This window comes from Limulus polyphemus, unplaced genomic scaffold (assembly GCF_000517525.1).
Source record: "Limulus polyphemus unplaced genomic scaffold, Limulus_polyphemus-2.1.2 Scaffold1021, whole genome shotgun sequence".
Classification (NCBI taxonomy): domain Eukaryota; kingdom Metazoa; phylum Arthropoda; class Merostomata; order Xiphosura; family Limulidae; genus Limulus; species Limulus polyphemus.
Genome location: NW_013666631.1, coordinates 131,247 through 150,691, shown reverse-complemented (window position 1 = coordinate 150,691; position 19,445 = coordinate 131,247). Strand labels below are relative to the sequence as shown.

Here is a 19,445-nt window from a genome sequence, read left to right as displayed (position 1 = left end):
GTATCTTGTTAAACTTTATATTCTTGGCAACATTCATGAAAAAATTCAAGCAATTTTAATCCATTAGTTTAATATTTATAAAAATATTATAAATTTATAAATATATTATTATTAAAATATTTATGAAGACATACTTTAGGACAGTTCTAGTAGGTATAGTCTCATGTATAAATGGTGGTTACAAGGTCAGTCAAAAATGATTTCTCCAGCTATCCAAGTCTCATGTGAAAGTAATCTATTAGGTGAATATAATTGATTAATGAGGCCAAAGATTAATTGACTGTCAAAATTCCACTACTCACCCAGGTCTAATGTTCATTAGGATTTGTATACAGTTTGGTAGTCATATTCTAAATCAATATTGTAGTAATACCTGTTAATCTTTCATGTACCGATACATACAGAGGCACAGAGAAAAACCTGTTTTATGATTACCAGTTTGTCATATATTATTAGACCAAATATGCTACTCATTATGAGTGTAACTCTTACTTAATGATGACTTGATACTATGGGTCAAAACTTCATAATTATTAAAATCATAACTCGTCAACTGTAAGAGTTGCTGTTATTTTATGTTTTGAGTTAATTATTTAGTTCAGGCAATTCCTTGCTAGATATAGATTTTTAGTTTGTATTAAATATGCATTATGCCAACCATTAATTTTTTTAATGTTATATAACTGGCATTTTAATGTAGAATTTTCATCAGCAGTGATTTCTTCCCACTGCACAAGTATATACATTTTTTACTGCTTTTCTGTAGAGTATTTGCTATATAGTAAAGTTTAGAACAGATCTTTCATCATATACATATGTAGTATTTGTACTTGTACCATTAATATTTGTTAAGTGTTCTGGTATTCTTTTTTTATTTGCTAGTTCTTTCCTGTTTTACTTTTAAGGCTGTTGCATGCACAGTTTTGCTGGGTCTGATATGGTGAATGCTTCTCTAATGCTTAAAGGTTTTATTACTGATATACAGTTTCTCTTGATGTCTTTCCACATTTACTGAGAACTATATTTTCTCTGCAGATTTTATTGTTGCTTGTGTCTAGTTTATTTCTGCTTTCTGTTATATAGGTCTTTGTCCAGTTTTATAACTTATCTCCAAATTCAGTAAGTTAAGGATAAGTCCTACTTATTCAACTTGGCAAATGATTTTGCTTGTTGCAAAGAGAAAGAAAATGTTAAATAGAAAAATGCTCATTTTAATTTCAGTTGCGGGCCATTACCGAACAGCTAAGCCTACTGGCAGCAGAAAGCAAAAGAAAAAAGAAGAAAAAAAAGAAAAAAAAAATCCCTGAAGAAACTTTTCAGGAAATAAAACCTGTGACAGAAGTCCAAACCTTAGAATCATCAGCAGTTCTCCAGCCTTCTGTTGTATCAGTGAACAACACAGTGCCACCACCACCTCAACCTGCAAAAGAAGCACATCAAAATAAAAGTCAGAAACAAAGTAAAAGTAAGAACACAAATACAAAGGCACATGCTCAAAGTAAACCTGCAGGACAGATTAAAAGAGCAAAGTCAAATAGTAAATCTTCAAAAAAGAGCAGTAAAAGTGCACCTGTGGTATTTGACAGTGAGGACGAGGATAGTGCAAAACCAATGTCATATGATGAGAAGAGACAGTTGAGCTTAGATATAAATAAGCTGCCAGGTTAGTAATTTACTTCTGTTTTGTGATGTACTAATAATAAGCTTGTATTCTCACACATGAAAGCAGTGTTCAACAGGTATGTGAAATAGGAGATTGTATTTCCTGCATATGTGTGTATATGTACCTGTATGTGCATTTGTGTATACATGTAGGTGTAATTATATTTAATGCTGTTTACTCTTTGTATTTAAGCAACTTTATTTCGAAAATTTTAAAACATTGGCAATTTTGTTAAGTGAAGTGTGTTGTGTGGGAAACATACTTCATATATTTCTTTCAGTTATGAATGAAATTGCTGAAGTTTTTTTCTCTTTGCAGTTTTTAAAGTTATCTTTAACCATCTCTCCATGGGCATCTTTTACTGCACATGTCACAAGTTTTTAAGAGTTACATTGAAAATTTTATTAAACTACTTTTTTGTTCATGTTATACCAATTAGTATGCCATAAAATCATAGCTAATAATTCATATTTTAATAGTATATGAGTATTAATTTCTTAATTTTATAAGGCAGTATTTCAAAAAATCCGTATTTTTTCCTAGTGTGAGAATTGTGACATTTTCTCTCAAGGCATCTCCTCTTCTATAATTTACTCAACACCCCTCCAATAAGTACAAAATATAATATAAATTACTCATTATTGTCATTGCTCAAGCAAAGCAAAATCTTCATAGCCTTCAATCTTGTTTGGTTACAGAGCCATGAAATAGACAGTCAGAACCCTCTTGCCATGCCCACCTGTCACATCCTCTTTTTTCAAGACATACTTTCTTCAACTCACATTACAGCTATTACTTGACTGTTAGGGTTTCTCTTCCTATGCCCATCTGATTTTTTCTCGTTTGTTCTAGTCTTTTATTCACTGATGATAAATGTGTTTGCCACTCATTGGAACACTCAACTACTGGCATTTTGGTCTCTGGTACCTCACCCTTGGGCATTACCCTTATTGCGTTCTGTTGATAGCACTGGATTGGTTGGCTCAACCCTGATTTCCACTTTTGCAGTACCTTCAGGAGTGCTCACTTCTTCCACTTCCTCTTTGGCTGTCTCTGTTGAGGCAGCAACGATCTGACATCTTACACCAATCCATCCCATAGCTCAAGCTTCATGCATGGAGGTTATGTGGTCCTTTGCACAGCACCCGGGATTAACTTCTAAGGATGGTCGTTTATCAATGGAAATGGCACACATATCGACAATGGTGTATTGTAAGGAGGTTGAACCCACTTTGTTCAGACATGCCAACTATAGCGCAGTTTTTGACATGGTTCTTTGACAAGGGCTTCGCATCTTCCACAATCACTATATAAGGCGGCCTTATTGGTTACCTTTAGATACATGTAGAGATGAAAATTCTTTGAGTCCCCAATGCTCCCTAGCCTTTTCAAGTCTTTCGCCCTAAATGACTGTTTCAGTTACCTAACTGTAATATATAAGTGGTGATACATGCTTTTTCTTGACATCTGTCTGAGCCCTTAGCCTCATGTATCACTTTTCCTTTCAGGTTTATATTTTGTTGCCGCTGAGCTGCAGTCGTTGCTCATCAGAGTTGTTTGTGTTGCATGTGCACAGGATGTTTTATCATTCTACCTAGCTTCTCCTGTACCCAAACAGGTTATTCTTACCTACGACATTGGCAGCCAGGGAAGGGGATAAATCCTTTTCACTGATTCATCTGACTGCTATTTTTCACCTCTATGACCAGTCAGATCACAATCGTTTATTATGTCCAGTGAGGGCCTTGAAGTGCACTAAATTCTTTAGAGGTGTCAGACAATGGCTTTTTATTCATTGTGACCCTTCAGTTTCCTGGGATTTATCCCCAATTACCTTGATGGAGTGGGTCCAGAAATTGATCCATATTTCTTATTCTGAGCTCTCTTTGGAGGTGATGAGACTTCTGTGAGCCATGTTTCATCAGATTTGTCACATTTCTCTGTCCTCAATGGCCCAGTTGAATTGGTTGGTGGAGGACCAGCTGTGTGGGTTGGTATGTTGACCTCCTTCAATACTTTTGTCTCGTATTGTTTGCATGATCTGACAGTATCTTCTTCTGAGGGTTTTCGATCACCCCCTGTAGCTATATTAACCACATCCACTAGATTAGAAAGATATGAGAGTATTTTCATTACTAATCTCATCTCTTCTTTCCTTTCCAGATTCTCTTATCTCTTTTTCACAGGATCCCACTCTGTGGCAAGTGTTGCCCAGTCAGGTGTGCTTTTATCAAACCAAATCCACACTGGCAACCACTAACACAATGCACTTTATCTTGGTTGCAACAGTATCTGTAGAAATAAGGTGTTCCATAAAACCGGATAATATTGCTGTACTATGCCGGAATGCCACTCATGCACTATCATGAGTAAACATAAGGAGACTCTGCCTGTCCTTGCTGATCAGTGGATTGCATAAATTGGGGTTGGTACAGAATGTTTGAGTGAGTTTTCTCCATCTTTTGGAAAGAGGGTGAAGTTGGGTGGCATTCATACCCAGGACCCTGGATGTTTTTTTTTCCAGATGTCGGTAGGAGCGGCACAAGCCTGTGCATCAGTTTACTTATAATACTGGATCAGATTTGATGCTCAACTATCTGGTTAGGTTGAGCATGGCCCTTCTTTTCAATAAGTATTGGCTGAGTACATTGTTCATGGAAGAGAGTCCATTGTCTCCTTGTAATTGTGAACACAGAATGGTCCATCGTGGGTCCTTGGTTGAGCACAGTTTGTTCCATGTTCTCCGCATAATTCCAGGGACAAATAGAATTTACCTTGTCCACACAGTTGAGAAGTGAGGATGAGTGTTCATAATTCCGGACTGGATGAGATCTCTGTTTTTTCAGTTTGAATATGGCATACAGGATCCTGTCACTCCAAATTTGGGGAGTTGCCTTTCAGACTTCTCCAGGTTGAGGAGAAGGTTTGTCTACTTCAATGTTGCTTACCTTCTCATGATTCCAGTAATTCGGAATGCATCACTGCATATCTACAGGTTGAGATCCACTCACATACACACACACACACACATATCTATATTGCAGTCCAAATGCCATAGCCACCAATGTGGGATTTAGGGGCCATAGCCCTATAATTCCAACCCTGAGCAGTGGGACCTCGGCTACCTGGATGGGGCCTGTCCACTGGTGATGACAGATCACGTCAAATTCCACCTGCAGTCCATGATTTAGGTTCCAGATGAGGAGCATACCTGTTCTAATGAGCTTTATAGAGTAATACTTGGTTTAGGACAATATAACACCATGTTTGTAATTTTTATTAGTGAGTTAACTTGTTCATTCAAGTGTGGATAACCATAATTGACCCAAAGGTTGTTTGTTGGACAACCTGGTATGTAACTCTCATTTTGAACATTGAAATGTCACAGTTTTCTTGACAGAGAGATTAAATAATTCATTTTAATCAAGAAAAATAAGCCTAAAAGAAACAATAATAAAGGTCAGCCTGTAGTGTAGAGATGTTAAAGGCATTCTAAAGATTTTAACTTGTTTGAACTTTGACGAAATCTCTGTACACTTTTATAAGATATATTTTGAAACATTGTTTTGTGTATGTACTGATATAATATATAGAATAATACAATAACAGTATACATCTATTTATACTTAAATTTTATTGTTTTATTGCCCTTTGAGCTGTGTCTAAATTAATATTCCCACGATAAAATTTGAAAATCAATTGGCGAACTTGGAGCTCATGTTACCCTATTGAATTACATAATGCATGGGCTACCTAATATAACCTAAAAAGTTTCTAATTCCTATTTTTATATTTTAGTTACTTTTATAATAATGAATAAAAAATACACATGAAAAATAAAATACTTACCTGGGTCTTTTTTTTTTTTGTTATTGACTGTCAATGACAATTAACCCTACTTTTTTATACTAATGGTACTGCTGCACTAAATATTATTTATTCAATTAAATACTGCACCTAGAAACACAGAATAATAGCATACAACAAATAGACAATATCCCATAACTATCACAATTTTTCTAGCTCTCTGACTATGTGATAAGCTTGTCAGTATGTTTCCTGTGGGAATCAAGCTTGAACTGAAAGCAAAATTGACAATTCTCCTTACAGGAAACAATGTAATATAATATGTCATTTGATTGATGAAAACCACGGCTTTCTGTTGGTTATAAATATTGCAGTATTTAACATCAGAGGGAACTATTAGCAATTTCTGAAAGACAGTATGTGACAGGTGGGCATGGCAAGAGGCATCTGATTGTTTATTTCATGGCTCTGTAACCAAATAAGATTGAAGGCTATGAAAATTATGCTTTGCCTGAGTAGTGATGATATTATAATGAGTAATTTATGTTAAATTTCATACTTTTTGGAGGGGTGATAAATAAACCCGAGAAGAGGGGATACTTTGAGAGCAAATGTCACAATTCTCACACTAGGGGAAAATGAGATTTTTTACAAATTTAAAGTACACCACCAATTTTCTGGCAACTGATGGTCCGGCACCTCCTTTAATCCGGACAAAATTACGAGAGTGCACTTGAAATTCCAGTGACTGCCAGACTACTTCACTGGGTGGCCACTGATAGCATTGCATGTGGTGCACACTCTTTCTGGAAGGGCTACTTACATTTTAAGTAGGTACGTCACTCTCATGCAATTTTCTTATAAATATCAAACTAGTGGATCAAATTCCATGAATGTTGCCAAGAATATGTAGTTTAACAAGATACAAATATTTAGTTTTGATTTTTTCTTCAGTTTTTTCAACATAGAATGTTGATAATATTGTATGAAAATTCAAAATATAACGTAAAATAACAATAATAATAACAACAGTAAAATTCTAAGATTTGCCACTTTGGAAGCGATACTACTGCAACATTCTTTTAAAATACAGTAATTAATAAACTGTTTTCATTTATACTGTACTAATAAACCTATATCATTTATAACAGCACTAATGTATTTCATTAATCATTTAATTCACATTTAATATTTGTTTTACTTTAGTTTCTAGCAGTCCATGGTGCTTTAGAGATACAGGAGTTATAATTAGTGGGTCAATGGTGTATTGTTGAATTATTATTACGTGACCTATGTTGGTCTGGCAAAACGGATAATCCGGCAAGGCTATGGAACCAAGGGTGCCGAAAAATCGGTGGTGTACCTGTATTACCTTATATAATTAAAAACTTCAAACTTATATAATGCTAAAATTTGGATTATTAGCTACATTTGTATGCCAAATGTACCATTATAAGAAAATAGTTTAATTAAATTTTGATTGTAACTTATTAAAATCTCCTCACATGCATTACAAAATGATGCCCATTTTGAAAAATTTAGGGTTGATACAGTTTGCTGTTAATATAATTTTATATTTACTACACCATAAAGCTATATAATCCTATTTCACTTTGTGCCTTTTAAAAAAATTGTTTTTTATAATTCTGTAAAAAGCTCCATCACATTGTTATATTTTTTTTATTCTTTTAACTTGTATAATACAGGTGACAAATTAGGCAGAGTGGTTCATATCATTCAGTCCAGGGAACCTTCCCTTAGAGATTCCAACCCAGATGAGATAGAAATTGATTTTGAAACACTGAAGCCTTCAACACTTCGTGAACTGGAAGCATATGTAGCCTCATGCTTACGAAAAAAACCAAGGAAACCATACTGTAAGTCATGCAAGTGCAGGGTGACATTATATTATTCATTTACTTAAAGAACCTGATGTACTTAGCTGTAAATATTAATATATTGAACATAAAGAAAATTTGATTTTTTTTTTTCTTTTACATTAAAATGTTGGAATTCAAATAAAATTATTTGTGCCTTCTTTTTTTTTTTTGTTAAACGAAAATAATTTCTTTTATATTTGAATAGCTAAAATTTGAAATAAGTAAACATTCAAATGCCCTCATGTTCCATAAAATATATAATAAAGATTTTTTTATCTTGTACAAGCAGCAAAGAGCAAAACATCTGCCAAATCGAAAGAAGAACAGGTAAAAGAAAAAAGCAAGAACTGGAGAAAAGGTTACAAGATGTTAATGGGCAATTAGGATCCTCTAAGAAACCTACAAAGAAAGGCATGTCTTTTTTTTTCTGTCTGTCTGTATGTATGTATATATATATATATATATATATAATAAAAGAAACTATTTTGTTTTCTTCAGTTTATAATTGTGAAAATGAAAGGGAATTAACCCTATGTGCACGGGGTTGGTCGATTAGACCAAATCAGTACTGGAGAATTCATACTTACTATAATTCTAAATCTATATTGTGCATCTTCACAAAATATGTTAAGCTTTTAGTATAAGTGCAAAGTCTGTTGTATGCAAAATCAAAATTTTTAATAAAGATTTGTCTGAATATACTGAGTCAGTGTGACTCAGGCTCTGACTAGTCTGAAAGTTGAGAAATGTGAAATATCTATATAAGGGAAGAAAGAAAATGAAAAATATTCAGAGCAGAGAGGCATCAAGTGAAGATTGAGAATTTATATAAGTATTTCCTTTGTTGAATTATGAAATTAAAACTTATATAATATTAAAGTTTTAATTGTAATCTACATTTTGATGCCCATTTTATTGACATACGTTCAATAATATAGTTGTTTAACCTGATAGAAACAACACCATTTTTAAACCCCATTCTGTGCTTGTTACTGAGTTACATTCAAAATTTAATTAAATCACTTTACTACAAATGTATTTTAATGAAATTACTATTATCAAGTATGTTATAATTTAAAGTTTTATATTATCTAAGTTTTATTCTTTAATTTTAAAAAGAAACATCTAAAACAGCAATTAAAACTGCAGTTTTTGCTGTCACATGACCTGCTCGTGGTTACAATTCTCAACTTTTAAGAGTTCTTATACAAGAAACTGTGATTAGCTTATATCGACTGTAGGATCATAAGTATATTTGCAGTTGTATTTCATTACTGTCTGGAAACTTTTCAAGAATTCCTCCCAATGTGAAACACACTAAGTATTTCTAAGTTTAAGGTCAGCCACACCCACTTGCCAAGTCGAGGCTGTGTTGCTAAGTGACAGTTTGCAGTTGATTGGCATGCTTATAACCAACAGAAAGAGCAGATTTCCCATTATTTAGTTAATAACATGAAAAAACCTTTTGCCAGTGTATGGTTCTATAGTATGTGATGGAAAAAAAGCTTAGTCCATTGTTCTCTCAAGGGGTACATAGTGCTTGGCGAGTTTCTCGAATAATAATGATTTAATAGAAATCAAAAAGAGTGTAATTTCCAACCAAGTTCTCTTTGAGATTTTAATAATGCTTGTTCTTTTTGGTCTTAATGAACTGCTGCTTTAACAAATTGCTGTTATGTTAAAGTTTTTCTTCATTACCCATTCAAGCCGTCTCCAGCCATTAAAGGTATCTGCTTGTCCCAAGTTTTCTGATTTTTCTCACAGTATTTAGAGATCATGTCTCACAAAGTTCTATTGAATCTTTATACTAAACCATTTAGAAGCTGGATGATAAGCTGTTGTCTCAATTTTCCTTATACCAAGTAATTCACAATTTCCTTCATTAACTTAGATATGAAGTTATTACCTCTGTCTGTTAGTAAATACTGTGGTATATCATGTCTAGCTGCTATGTTATTCACAAATGCTTTAGCAATGGTTTCTGCTTTCTGATCAGGTAAGCATATTGCCTCAGGAAATCTTGTCTAGTAATCTGCGACTATTAACACTTTTGTTTCCTACGTAAGACGTAGGCAACGGGCGTAATATATCCATAGCTGTTAACTGAAAAGGTGTCGTTAGACTTGGCATTCTTTTTAACTCTCTCAATACAGGTTCGGTCAATTTGACCTAGTCATGTAACCTTTTGTACTCGTTTAAAGTCTTTTTATGTTTAATACTTATAAATCTCAATATTTTGGGTATATCTTGACAAAATTTGGCAGTCTTTCAGTTAATATTACAAGTCTTTCACATGCAAAAAAAAGTCATGTTTCTTAGGGAAGTATTTTTAATAAAATAAAATAAAGGATAGTAATAGCCGTATGCATAGCCAGATGTATTATTTCCTAAGAAGGATAGAAAATTAAGGTTCTGTGCAGATTTTTGGAAAGTGAACGGTGTGTAATAGTCAAAGAAATTTACCCACTACCTAATATCCAAGAAACATTAAATAGGTCAGGTAAAAGTAAGAACTTTTCATCAATGGATTTACAAAGTGGATATTGGTAGGTAGGGATAGAAGAAGCAGCAGCAGTTTAATTCTACCTTATGTTTTTATGGCACTTTGTAGGGTCTTTGTACTATAGGCTTATTCTCATTCAATACTATCTTGTGTTTAACTTTATTTTGTACAACCATTAGGGTCATTTTCTCCTACAAATATATCCCTATACTCTTCTAACAATGTTATCAAACCCTGCTTATGTTTTTTTCTTCATTTCCTAAGATAGAATACCAATCTATCTTACTTTTTGTACCTGTTTCTTAGTATTTTTAACATTATGCTGTCCTACTGCAGCTACATGTACTCTTCTACTAGACTTACCTACCACTATATCCTTAGGTGGTATTACTTTTTCTTCATTTATGCTTAACACTTTTACAGGTACTGTGTCTTTCTTAGATACTTTACTAGTACAAGTGGCTATACATACTCCTGCTTCTTCTATCTCAATAGGTTCAACTAACACTTCTTCATTATACTTAAAGTCATTTACTTTAGCTTCAACAATAAATTGACTTCTTGCAGGTACTTCAGTTAATGTAACTAATCTTACCGGTACTCTTTCTTTCAAACACTGCTCTTGGGATGCTCTGTTATGTTAGGCATAATTGTAGTCATCTGAGGAGTTTGAATTACTACTTCCCTGTTTTAAAGTCTTATTTTCTAACTTATTCTGCCTTATTTAACTATTACTTACTTAATTCTTCATTCTCTTATTACTACTACCACTATATCTTATGCTGGGGTTAGATCTTTTCTGTTTATTTTTACTCACTGGATTTCTTTTTAAACACTTATTATTCTTACTTCTCCAATTTTATCATTTATTGCTACACTCTGGGAGATCAGTGCTTTTGTCTTTTGATACTTATCCTTGCTAATGCTGATTATTAGCTTTAGTCAGTGGGAATGTATCATTTGTCGTGACTGTTGCACATAAGTCTGAAAGTTCAAGTCCTTCAAAGCTTAAGATCTCCATTTCTATGCATAGCTTACCAGAAGTAAGAGATATTTCAGTGTCATAAGCCCTTAAGAAATCTTGCCCTTTCATACCATCTGTTTCTAAGTCCATCTGCTTACAGATATAAAATGAGTGTTCTATCTCTAACTCTCCTGTTTTCATGTGAACATTATGTTTACCTAGTGTTTTAACAGGATGTCCTGTTATAGAAGTTAAAATACTTGTAGAAACTTCTTTCCAAGAATTATATAGTAATGTTGGATTTTTATCTACTAGTTCTGCACTTAGTAGTGAAATTCGAGTGCCTGTGTCAACCAATAACTGACATAATATACCTTCTATTTTTATTACAACTATTGGTGATTTTTCATTTACATTATGGACACTTAATCTCTTATTCCAAACTGCTGGAATTACCTCTACTGTCACTCTGTAATCCCAACAGATTTTTGATTCTATAGCGAATGTAGGGCTACCATTATTTTTTGGGAACTTTGCTCTGTAAGCTCCAGCCTTTGGAACTTTTCTGTTTTCTGCCTTTTGTGAGCATTGGCAATTTCGGTCTATGTGGCCCTTAATACCACAATTAAAACATGCCATCTGCTCATTTCTTTTCTCTTTCTGAAAACAGTTTTTTGCCATGTTATCAACCTTGCCACAGTTAAAAGACTGCAAGTCGTCGGGCTTACTTTGCTTATTTTATCAATCTGTTTTACTAGATTTGTTACTACTTACTACATTTACAGCAGAGTGTTTAGTGTTTTTAGGTCTGTATATCTGTTTTTCTCATAGCTCTTCTCAAGTATTTACTTCAGTCAAATCAAGCAAACTTGCGTGGGTGTATTCATCTTATTTACATAACTTCAAGCTGCATTACTAAACAAATTTCATTCATAATCAGATTTTTAGGTGTCTGGTGTCATTAATTCATTTGGGTGTGTGTGTAAGCTCTGCACAATCTATTTCCTAACTCCTGCAACTTATATGTCCAAATACTCGGATAAATTCACCTTGTTGCTGAGTTAAATTATGTATTTCTGTTAAAATCACATTTGGTGTTTCTCGCTTTCTATATTTCTCTACTAATCTGTGTATTAGATACTGAAAATTTGTGATTTCACGGAGGTCACTTTAAGACCTAATACAACATTTTGCTTCTCCTGCTGTTCATAATCTTAAAATGTCTGCCTTTGGGCATCAGTCCAACCTGATATTCTGGCAGCTTGATTCAGAGCATCATTAAAGCCCTTAACATCTTTGTTGAGTCTTCCATGATGCAGTGGTATAGAGCTCATTAAATGCATAGCTCCACATGGGCCTACTTGTGTGGGTTGCTCTGCTGCAGCCTCATAATTAGCATCAGCCCTTCTATCAGTTGTAGGGCATGCACCACCCTCTTCTGTAGTCATGTCTACACCAGCAGTAACCACATTCACATACTTACTACTTATTTTTAACTTATACTACTTATAGTGCCTTTGGCTGACTTTCTTATTTTTACTTGTTTCTTTACTCTAACCAACCTATCATTAAATACTCCAAAATCCTCAAAGACTGCACCAGTTGTAATGGGCAGTGCCCTTAGGGCTAGTCCTTGGATCTTCAACTTTACTGCCAATTACACCAATTTTATTTAATTAAGGAATGCAGTGATGAGTGAAGCTCACAAGTCACTAACTGGATGATATTTATGTTTAGACTAAAGAAACCAATTCTGAGACTGAGGTTTTACAAAAAATATCTATTTTATTATAAGTTCTTACATACTCTATTATATTAACTCTCTCAACACGGGGATTCATCTGGGAGAGAACTCTAGATGCGTCCTTGATTCTATAGTTTCGTACAAATTAGGAACTCAAATTACCGATATTGACAAGCTAAAGTATAAAATAAGAACCTAATATCTTATCTATTTACTGAGATATCACTCATGTACTGAATCAAACACAGTGGCTCCGCTCACCTCTTTCTAATTTTGGAAAAGTTCCTCTATATACACTTACTTCAATATATGACAGAAATAACCAATCAAAAACCCAAAATGTCCCCCTAGTGGCTTTCTCAGCCATTTTCATGTGTTAGGATGCCATCTCATTCTTTCAAACCAAGATTTCAAGGAGGTATGTTGTTTCTTTAGTTTGCTCGAAATTTCATATTTTTTAGACCCATGTACAGCTTAGGTATTAAGTTTGATAAATTATAGTGGAATTCTATGGTATTTATATAGTAATATATGTTTTTTTGAGTATTCAACTGTATATATATATATAAAACCTTAAAAAATTATTTATTTTCATATCCTCCATGTGCGAAATTTTAAAAGGCTTAGCAACCTAGTACAAAGGTCGTAACTAGAAGAGATAATTGTTTGCTTTAGTTCTTTATTTTCTATTCTATGTTTTAAGAAAAATAAGTTTAAAAACTTATTTCTAAATAGTAATAATCTATCGGTTTGCTTTAAAAGTTAGGGAACATGGTTCACCTGTTGCACTGTTTCCGGAGGCCTGTTCCTCAGGTCTCCCCTCCGTGCACATATCCTGCCCCAAATTCTACTAATGGAGCTAGGATGTCTTTACCACACTCAGTTCCTAGTTGCTGGGGTGGTGGACAGAGGATTTTCCTTCAGAGTGTTGAGTTTTCTTCATTCTCAGAGAAGAGGGAGAAGTTGGGGATCCTCCTACCTGGGTCCTTGGAAGTTTTTCCCAGATGTCGGTAGAAGCAGTACCAACCTATGCCAGAGCATACTCGTAAAACCAGTCCAGATTTGATGCTTAGCTATCTGGTGGGGGTGTGCTTGGACCCTCTTATGAACATTATTGGGTCTTAGGTTGTTTGGTGTTTGGGTGACTCGGGAACTCTCCAATGATCATTGTTTTAACGTTGCTTCGTCTCTTCTGCCATGTAATGCGCGTGAATCAATTTTGGATAGAATTGTCATAGGTGATGAAAAATGGATTCTCTATGTGAATATTAAATGCCAAAAACAATGGCCAATGGTGGGACATCAAAGGAGTAATTGATTTCAAACTCTTCAATCCACAGTGAACTGTCAATGCAAAGATCTATAGTCAGCATCTGGAACATTTAAATCAAGCCCTTTATCATAAACGCTCTTCACTCGTCATTCAAAAAGGTGTTCTTCTTCTCCATGACAATGCAAGGCCACATGTGGCATGGTTGGTGCAACACAGAATTATGAGTTTGGTTTGGAAGTTCTTCCTCACCCACTTGGTACCACTTCTCATGGTACACCTTTCTTCTATGCAGACACTTTCTGTATAAACTATGCCCTTATTATGCTATTCTAGCTGTAAGTGTCAGCGGAGGTATGTTTGGAAATCCATTTTCAGATTACGAAAATTATAACATTAAAGTTGTACGAACTAAATGGAAGAAGTGAAGATTGAAAATTTTTTTAAGTATTTATTTTTGAAACTAAAAAAGTACAAACTTAGATAATATATAAAAATTTGTAATTTAAACTACAAGTGATGCCAAGCTTATTGATATAAAATGATAATAAAATTGTTTAATTACATTTTGTAACTGTAAAACATGACGTGCATTTACCAAATAGCCCGAAGCCTTATGGATTCCATATGGAGAAGTTTGACATGAGTACATTTATGGTCCATCACTGTATTTTGGTTATTTATAATTTTTTCCACATATCATAGACATGTTACTTGCAACAATTGAGCGAAACATTAACTATTGGCAATATGTTTCTGTTTGATGTCTTGGTAATAGGAAGATTAAACTTATTGACTGTAGAATATTGTGGTGTTCTCATGGAATCATTGGTAATAGGAAGATTAAACTTATTGACTGTAGAATATTGTGTGGTGTTCTCATGGAATCATTGGTAATAGGAAGATTAAACTTATTGACTGTAGAATATTGTGATGTTCTCATGGAATCATTAGTAATAGGAAGATTAAACTTATTGACTGTAGAATATTGTGGTGTTCTCATGGAATCATTGGTAATAGAAGTAAAAGAAGTTCAAAGAATGTTTTTTTTAGTGAAATACTTTAGAAAAGTGTATTGTAAAGGTTCATTGATTATCAACTTATACATGTAGCAAATAGCAGTGAAAATTGTTTTAAAAATACATTTGTTGAGGAAATATGTTCAAGATTTTTAATACTTGGCTTACTGGATGGGGATAGGTGGACTCTTTCCCCATATATAACATCTGTGAAAAGGAACAACTTGAATTAACATACTAAATAAAACTGAAACCGTTAACAAATTGTGAAACTACCTTATTTACTATTTTAATAGAACGAGTGCCAAATACACTAACCATAACATTTGAGTTATGATATTCTCTTTGTTCATCACTTAGTGATTAACTTGAGATTGGCATTGGTATGTTTAAAAAATAAACCATCATAACTTTTGATTATTAAAATATAAGGATTTAAGTAAATATTAAATAACTTCAAACCAGCTGGGGAAATCTTGTGAAATGTATCTATTGAAAGCTATATATCGGAGAATAATTTTCTTTTTTGGATAAAGGATGAAGTCAAATATTTGTCAAAGATTCATTGTAATTTCTAACCTAGTTTAAGTTGTTTCTTCATACATAAGAAAAAATTTCATCATGCTATAATTTTTTTGCAGTTAGTAATTTATTTGAATATTTTTGTATTTCTCAGATCCTGAGAATTCTCATGTTGATGTTGGTGGTCCAACTCGTCTAAGTGCCAGCAGTAGTAGTTCAAGTGATAGTGATAGCTCCAGTAGTAGCAGCACAAGTACCTCATCTGACAGTAGTGATTCAGAATCAGGTTAGCTGGGTTTTATTTTTCAGGATGGACAGTGTTAGCATCATGTGACTTATTGGCTCATTATTCTTCAGTGTCTACTTGCAATACAGAATTTTGATGCTATATCATAACTGAAGCCAAAATTTAGAGACCACACTGCTGTAAGCTGTGTACAAATGTACATATGAAATACATCAACTGTAAAATAGTGACCATTTTGTGATATCAAAATTCATTGATTGATGGACAAAGGTTACTGTTGGTATTATGGTTCATCCAGTACGGGAAGATATCTCAAGGTAAATATGTTTCTTCCTAAGATCTGTTTCATACTCTGTTAGAATAAGATGAATTTATGGAATTATGATTTAGTTTATTTGAACATAAACAATACTGTGGAAAAACTAGAAATCTTGTGCTTTTATTCAAAATAACTGACAACATCCTTACACTTCTTGTCATTACATTAAAAACTCATTAATTGTGTACACAAAGGGACCAAAGTTTGTAATGCAACTGAATCATTTGTACTGTTTAAACAGTGATAGTCATGTTTCTTAAAGACTTTGTATTTTCAATTCTGACTTGAAAGAAAAACACACACAAGATTTTAATTCATGTAGTTAGGTTTAGAAAGTAAGTCTTAATTTATTCTTTGGCATCTATAAGAAAAACTGGATAAAATGAAATTATCAATAAATATTCTGTAATTTTTCAGAAACAAATTATTTTCATTGAAGCTATACATTACCTTTATGTCAAAATTGGTTTATGTATAAAGAATATGGAAATTAAAACCAAGATACAGTAACTTGAAATGGTTGTTTCAATTTTCATTCAGTTGTGCATTCCTAATTAGAAAATACAATTTGCATTTGAAAGCTTGCTGGTAAAGGTCTGTAATATTTTACCAATGGTTTATGAGTTATTTATTGTTTTGAAACATACGAACTATAGTTAACTTTTAAAACAAATGTTGATAATGACAAGAATTGTTCTATATCTTGCAGTAAAGAAAATTATTTTCTTGTTTTCTTAGTTTTTGTTAATAGAAGGAACATTACTGACTAATGTGTTTCACAAATGTAGTTAAGCAATACATGTATGTGAGGTGAATTTATTGTCATGTGCCATTTGACTTTTGGTGCAGTCTTTTTTAATGTAGCTCTCAATAAATCATCTCTTACTAGAAACTGGATTATAGTATTTTTGTGTATAGAAAACTTGGTAACATTGTTTTCCAGTAAAAACTAACTATGTTATTGTTTCTTTGGATCACAACTAACAGGTGTATTGAAGGTAATTTTGTGTGAATTAGTAGCAGGTAAAATGTCATTAAAGTATATAGTGTGTTCTAAATTTTGTTACAAAAACAAGTTATACAAATAATTTCTGGATTAATGATGCTCAGTGGTAATGCTGATATAAACATGAATGATAATTAAGACAAGTTTTTTTGTGTACTTACATGAGAATTTTCATTTAAATTCATTGAAAAAAATCATTTTTTAAAACATGATGATGGAAAGGTGTATATAACATTTAATGAAATGATCACGAAATAAAAATTTCGCTTGATATTTTATCAACTTCAGTTATATTAAAAATGCTTTGAAAGAATAATGTATCTTGAAGTTTCTTCTGTGTCTTTAGTTATTCATTTGAACAAACAAAAATAACTGTTTTGTCAAAAGATGTATACACTTCTGTGTGATTTGAAGTATCAGTGCTTGTTATCTCGTGAATGTGATGGATTTGCACAGTAATTTGATTTTAAGTGTTATTTTATAATGAAAATAACCAAAATGTGATGAACAATGCAGGTTCATTAAAAGTATCAGTTTTTTGTTTTTTGCATTATCTTTATTGTTTACAGAATTGTATGTTTTTTTTACTCTTGCTCTTAAAAAATTGCAAAGTGCTGAAAGTTGTATATAGTTAGGTTTTTCTTTGTATTTTTCTTTTGTTTTCTAACTGCCAACTTATCACATTGACAAAAAATAGTTTAACTTGTAAATAATTCATCACATTTTCAAATACTTGGTTGTGAGAAGCAGAGAGATATAAAACCAAGGGGGGCAATGTTCTGAAGCCAGCTATCTTATCTGTGCGGCTTAAATAAAATAACGTAACCTTTTATGTACAATTGTGTGTATAGGTACTTGATAAATCTTTTTGCCATGTATTCCGCTTTAATACGTAGTTTGAATGTTTCGTGATAATGACATAAGGGATTTTTAATAAATAAAAATGGTGGAAAAGGTTTCATGGCTGCAATTTGTATATATAATAGGTATTTTCTCTCGGTCAGTAAATTGTGTATGTGTGAGTGCACTAGCATATAACCTGCTCAATAAATAATCTTCACATGAACTAAACATGTTCTGAAACCAGTGACTTCACTTGAAACAACATTTGGAGATATTCATGGTCAGTGTAATATAAAGAAATTTCTTCTAAACATTAATATGAGTAGGAGTAACAGTTTGAGATACTTTTGTACTTAATTGGCTGTAATATTGCTGACTGACAGCTATATTAATCATTTGGCTAGTAACAGCATCTGGATATATTTAGCTATATAGTAAATTGAGATGCTACTAGTTGCAGTTGATTTTGAGTTTTATCTATTGTTTTTTTCAAATGCTGTATGGAAGTTGTAGAAGTATTTTATTACTTAACATCAAATACTATTGTTAGTGCTTAATGCTTCCTGGCCCCCCATTGGCTTTTTGGTAAGTCTGAAGGCTTATAATGTTAAAAACCAGGTTTCAGTACCAGTGGTGGACATAGCACAGATAGCCCATTGTGTAGCTTTGTACGTAATAACAAATAAAATAATGCTTTCTATTTTATTCAAATTTTAAGTTAAAAGAAATAATTAGTGGTTTTATGTTGTTTTTCTCAATTTTGTTATATTTTGCAAAATTTTTAACAAAGAAAATCCCATAAATAAAAATTTTAAAGAAGGTGATGTCACTATGAGGAGAGGTTTATGCTGGAATTTTACACTGTAATGAAGGTTTACTGTAATGAAACTGACTGATAGCATATCATAACAACACAATTTGGAGGGAAAGGAGTTTTGTGTGTAATTTAAAAAGGAGGCAAGACTCAAGTTACATTTTTCAGTAGCTTCACAGGTTGTTTTTTAAAATAAAACAAGATTATAATTTTTTAATAGTCCCTGAATTCTGATGTATTGCAAGGACTATTTAAATTCTTTTTAAGAGCTACTTTTTGTGTGTATCTTCTGCATTTTTTTTGCCTCCGATTGTTTATTTTTGTGTCCAATAATAATAGTGCCAGTTGTTGAGATCTGTTTACCCATCCATATGGTAGATTATCATCACTTAGGCATTCACCACAATACTTTGCTTGCTAATAAGTGGGTTTGTATTGTTGGTTTAAACCTATGAGAATACTTTCATATGTGTCTAGATAAGATGATATTCCAATCTGTGCTTAGTTGAGAATTTCCACAGCCAAAAAAACTTGTTGTTTGTAAAGCTGTTTTTCATAATTGTTAGTTTACCATATATATATATATACACGAATTCTGAATTTCATGTTTGTGATTTCCCATTCTGTGTTGTTCGTAATAAGGTGGCTGGTATTGGGCATGTTTTCCATCTTGAATTTTATAGTTTGTTTTAAATTTTTTTTACAGGCTGCTGACATATTAAAGCTAGGTAGAAGTTAACTTGTGAAGCTTTCATAGTTTGTAAAGGAATTATTGATTGACTTTGCTTCAGTTGTAGGTTAGTGAAAAACTTGATACTATCTTATTTTTGAACCACTATGTAAC

At 32.8% G+C, this 19,445-nt stretch overlaps 1 protein-coding gene across 1 annotated transcript in view; it reads left to right on the top strand.

The window, feature by feature from the left end:
- LOC106461739 (bromodomain-containing protein 3-like) overlaps positions 1-19,412 on the top strand; it is a 79,170-nt gene extending 59,758 nt beyond the window's left edge. Inside the window, 6 exon segments of the mRNA XM_022388763.1 lie at positions 1,222-1,663; positions 7,177-7,347; positions 7,640-7,690; positions 7,693-7,761; positions 15,527-15,658; positions 19,308-19,412. Of these exon segments, the coding sequence (XP_022244471.1) occupies positions 1,222-1,663; positions 7,177-7,347; positions 7,640-7,690; positions 7,693-7,761; positions 15,527-15,658; positions 19,308-19,315 (873 nt within the window). The 3' untranslated portion in view covers positions 19,316-19,412.
- Positions 19,413-19,445: the final 33 nt, after the last annotated feature.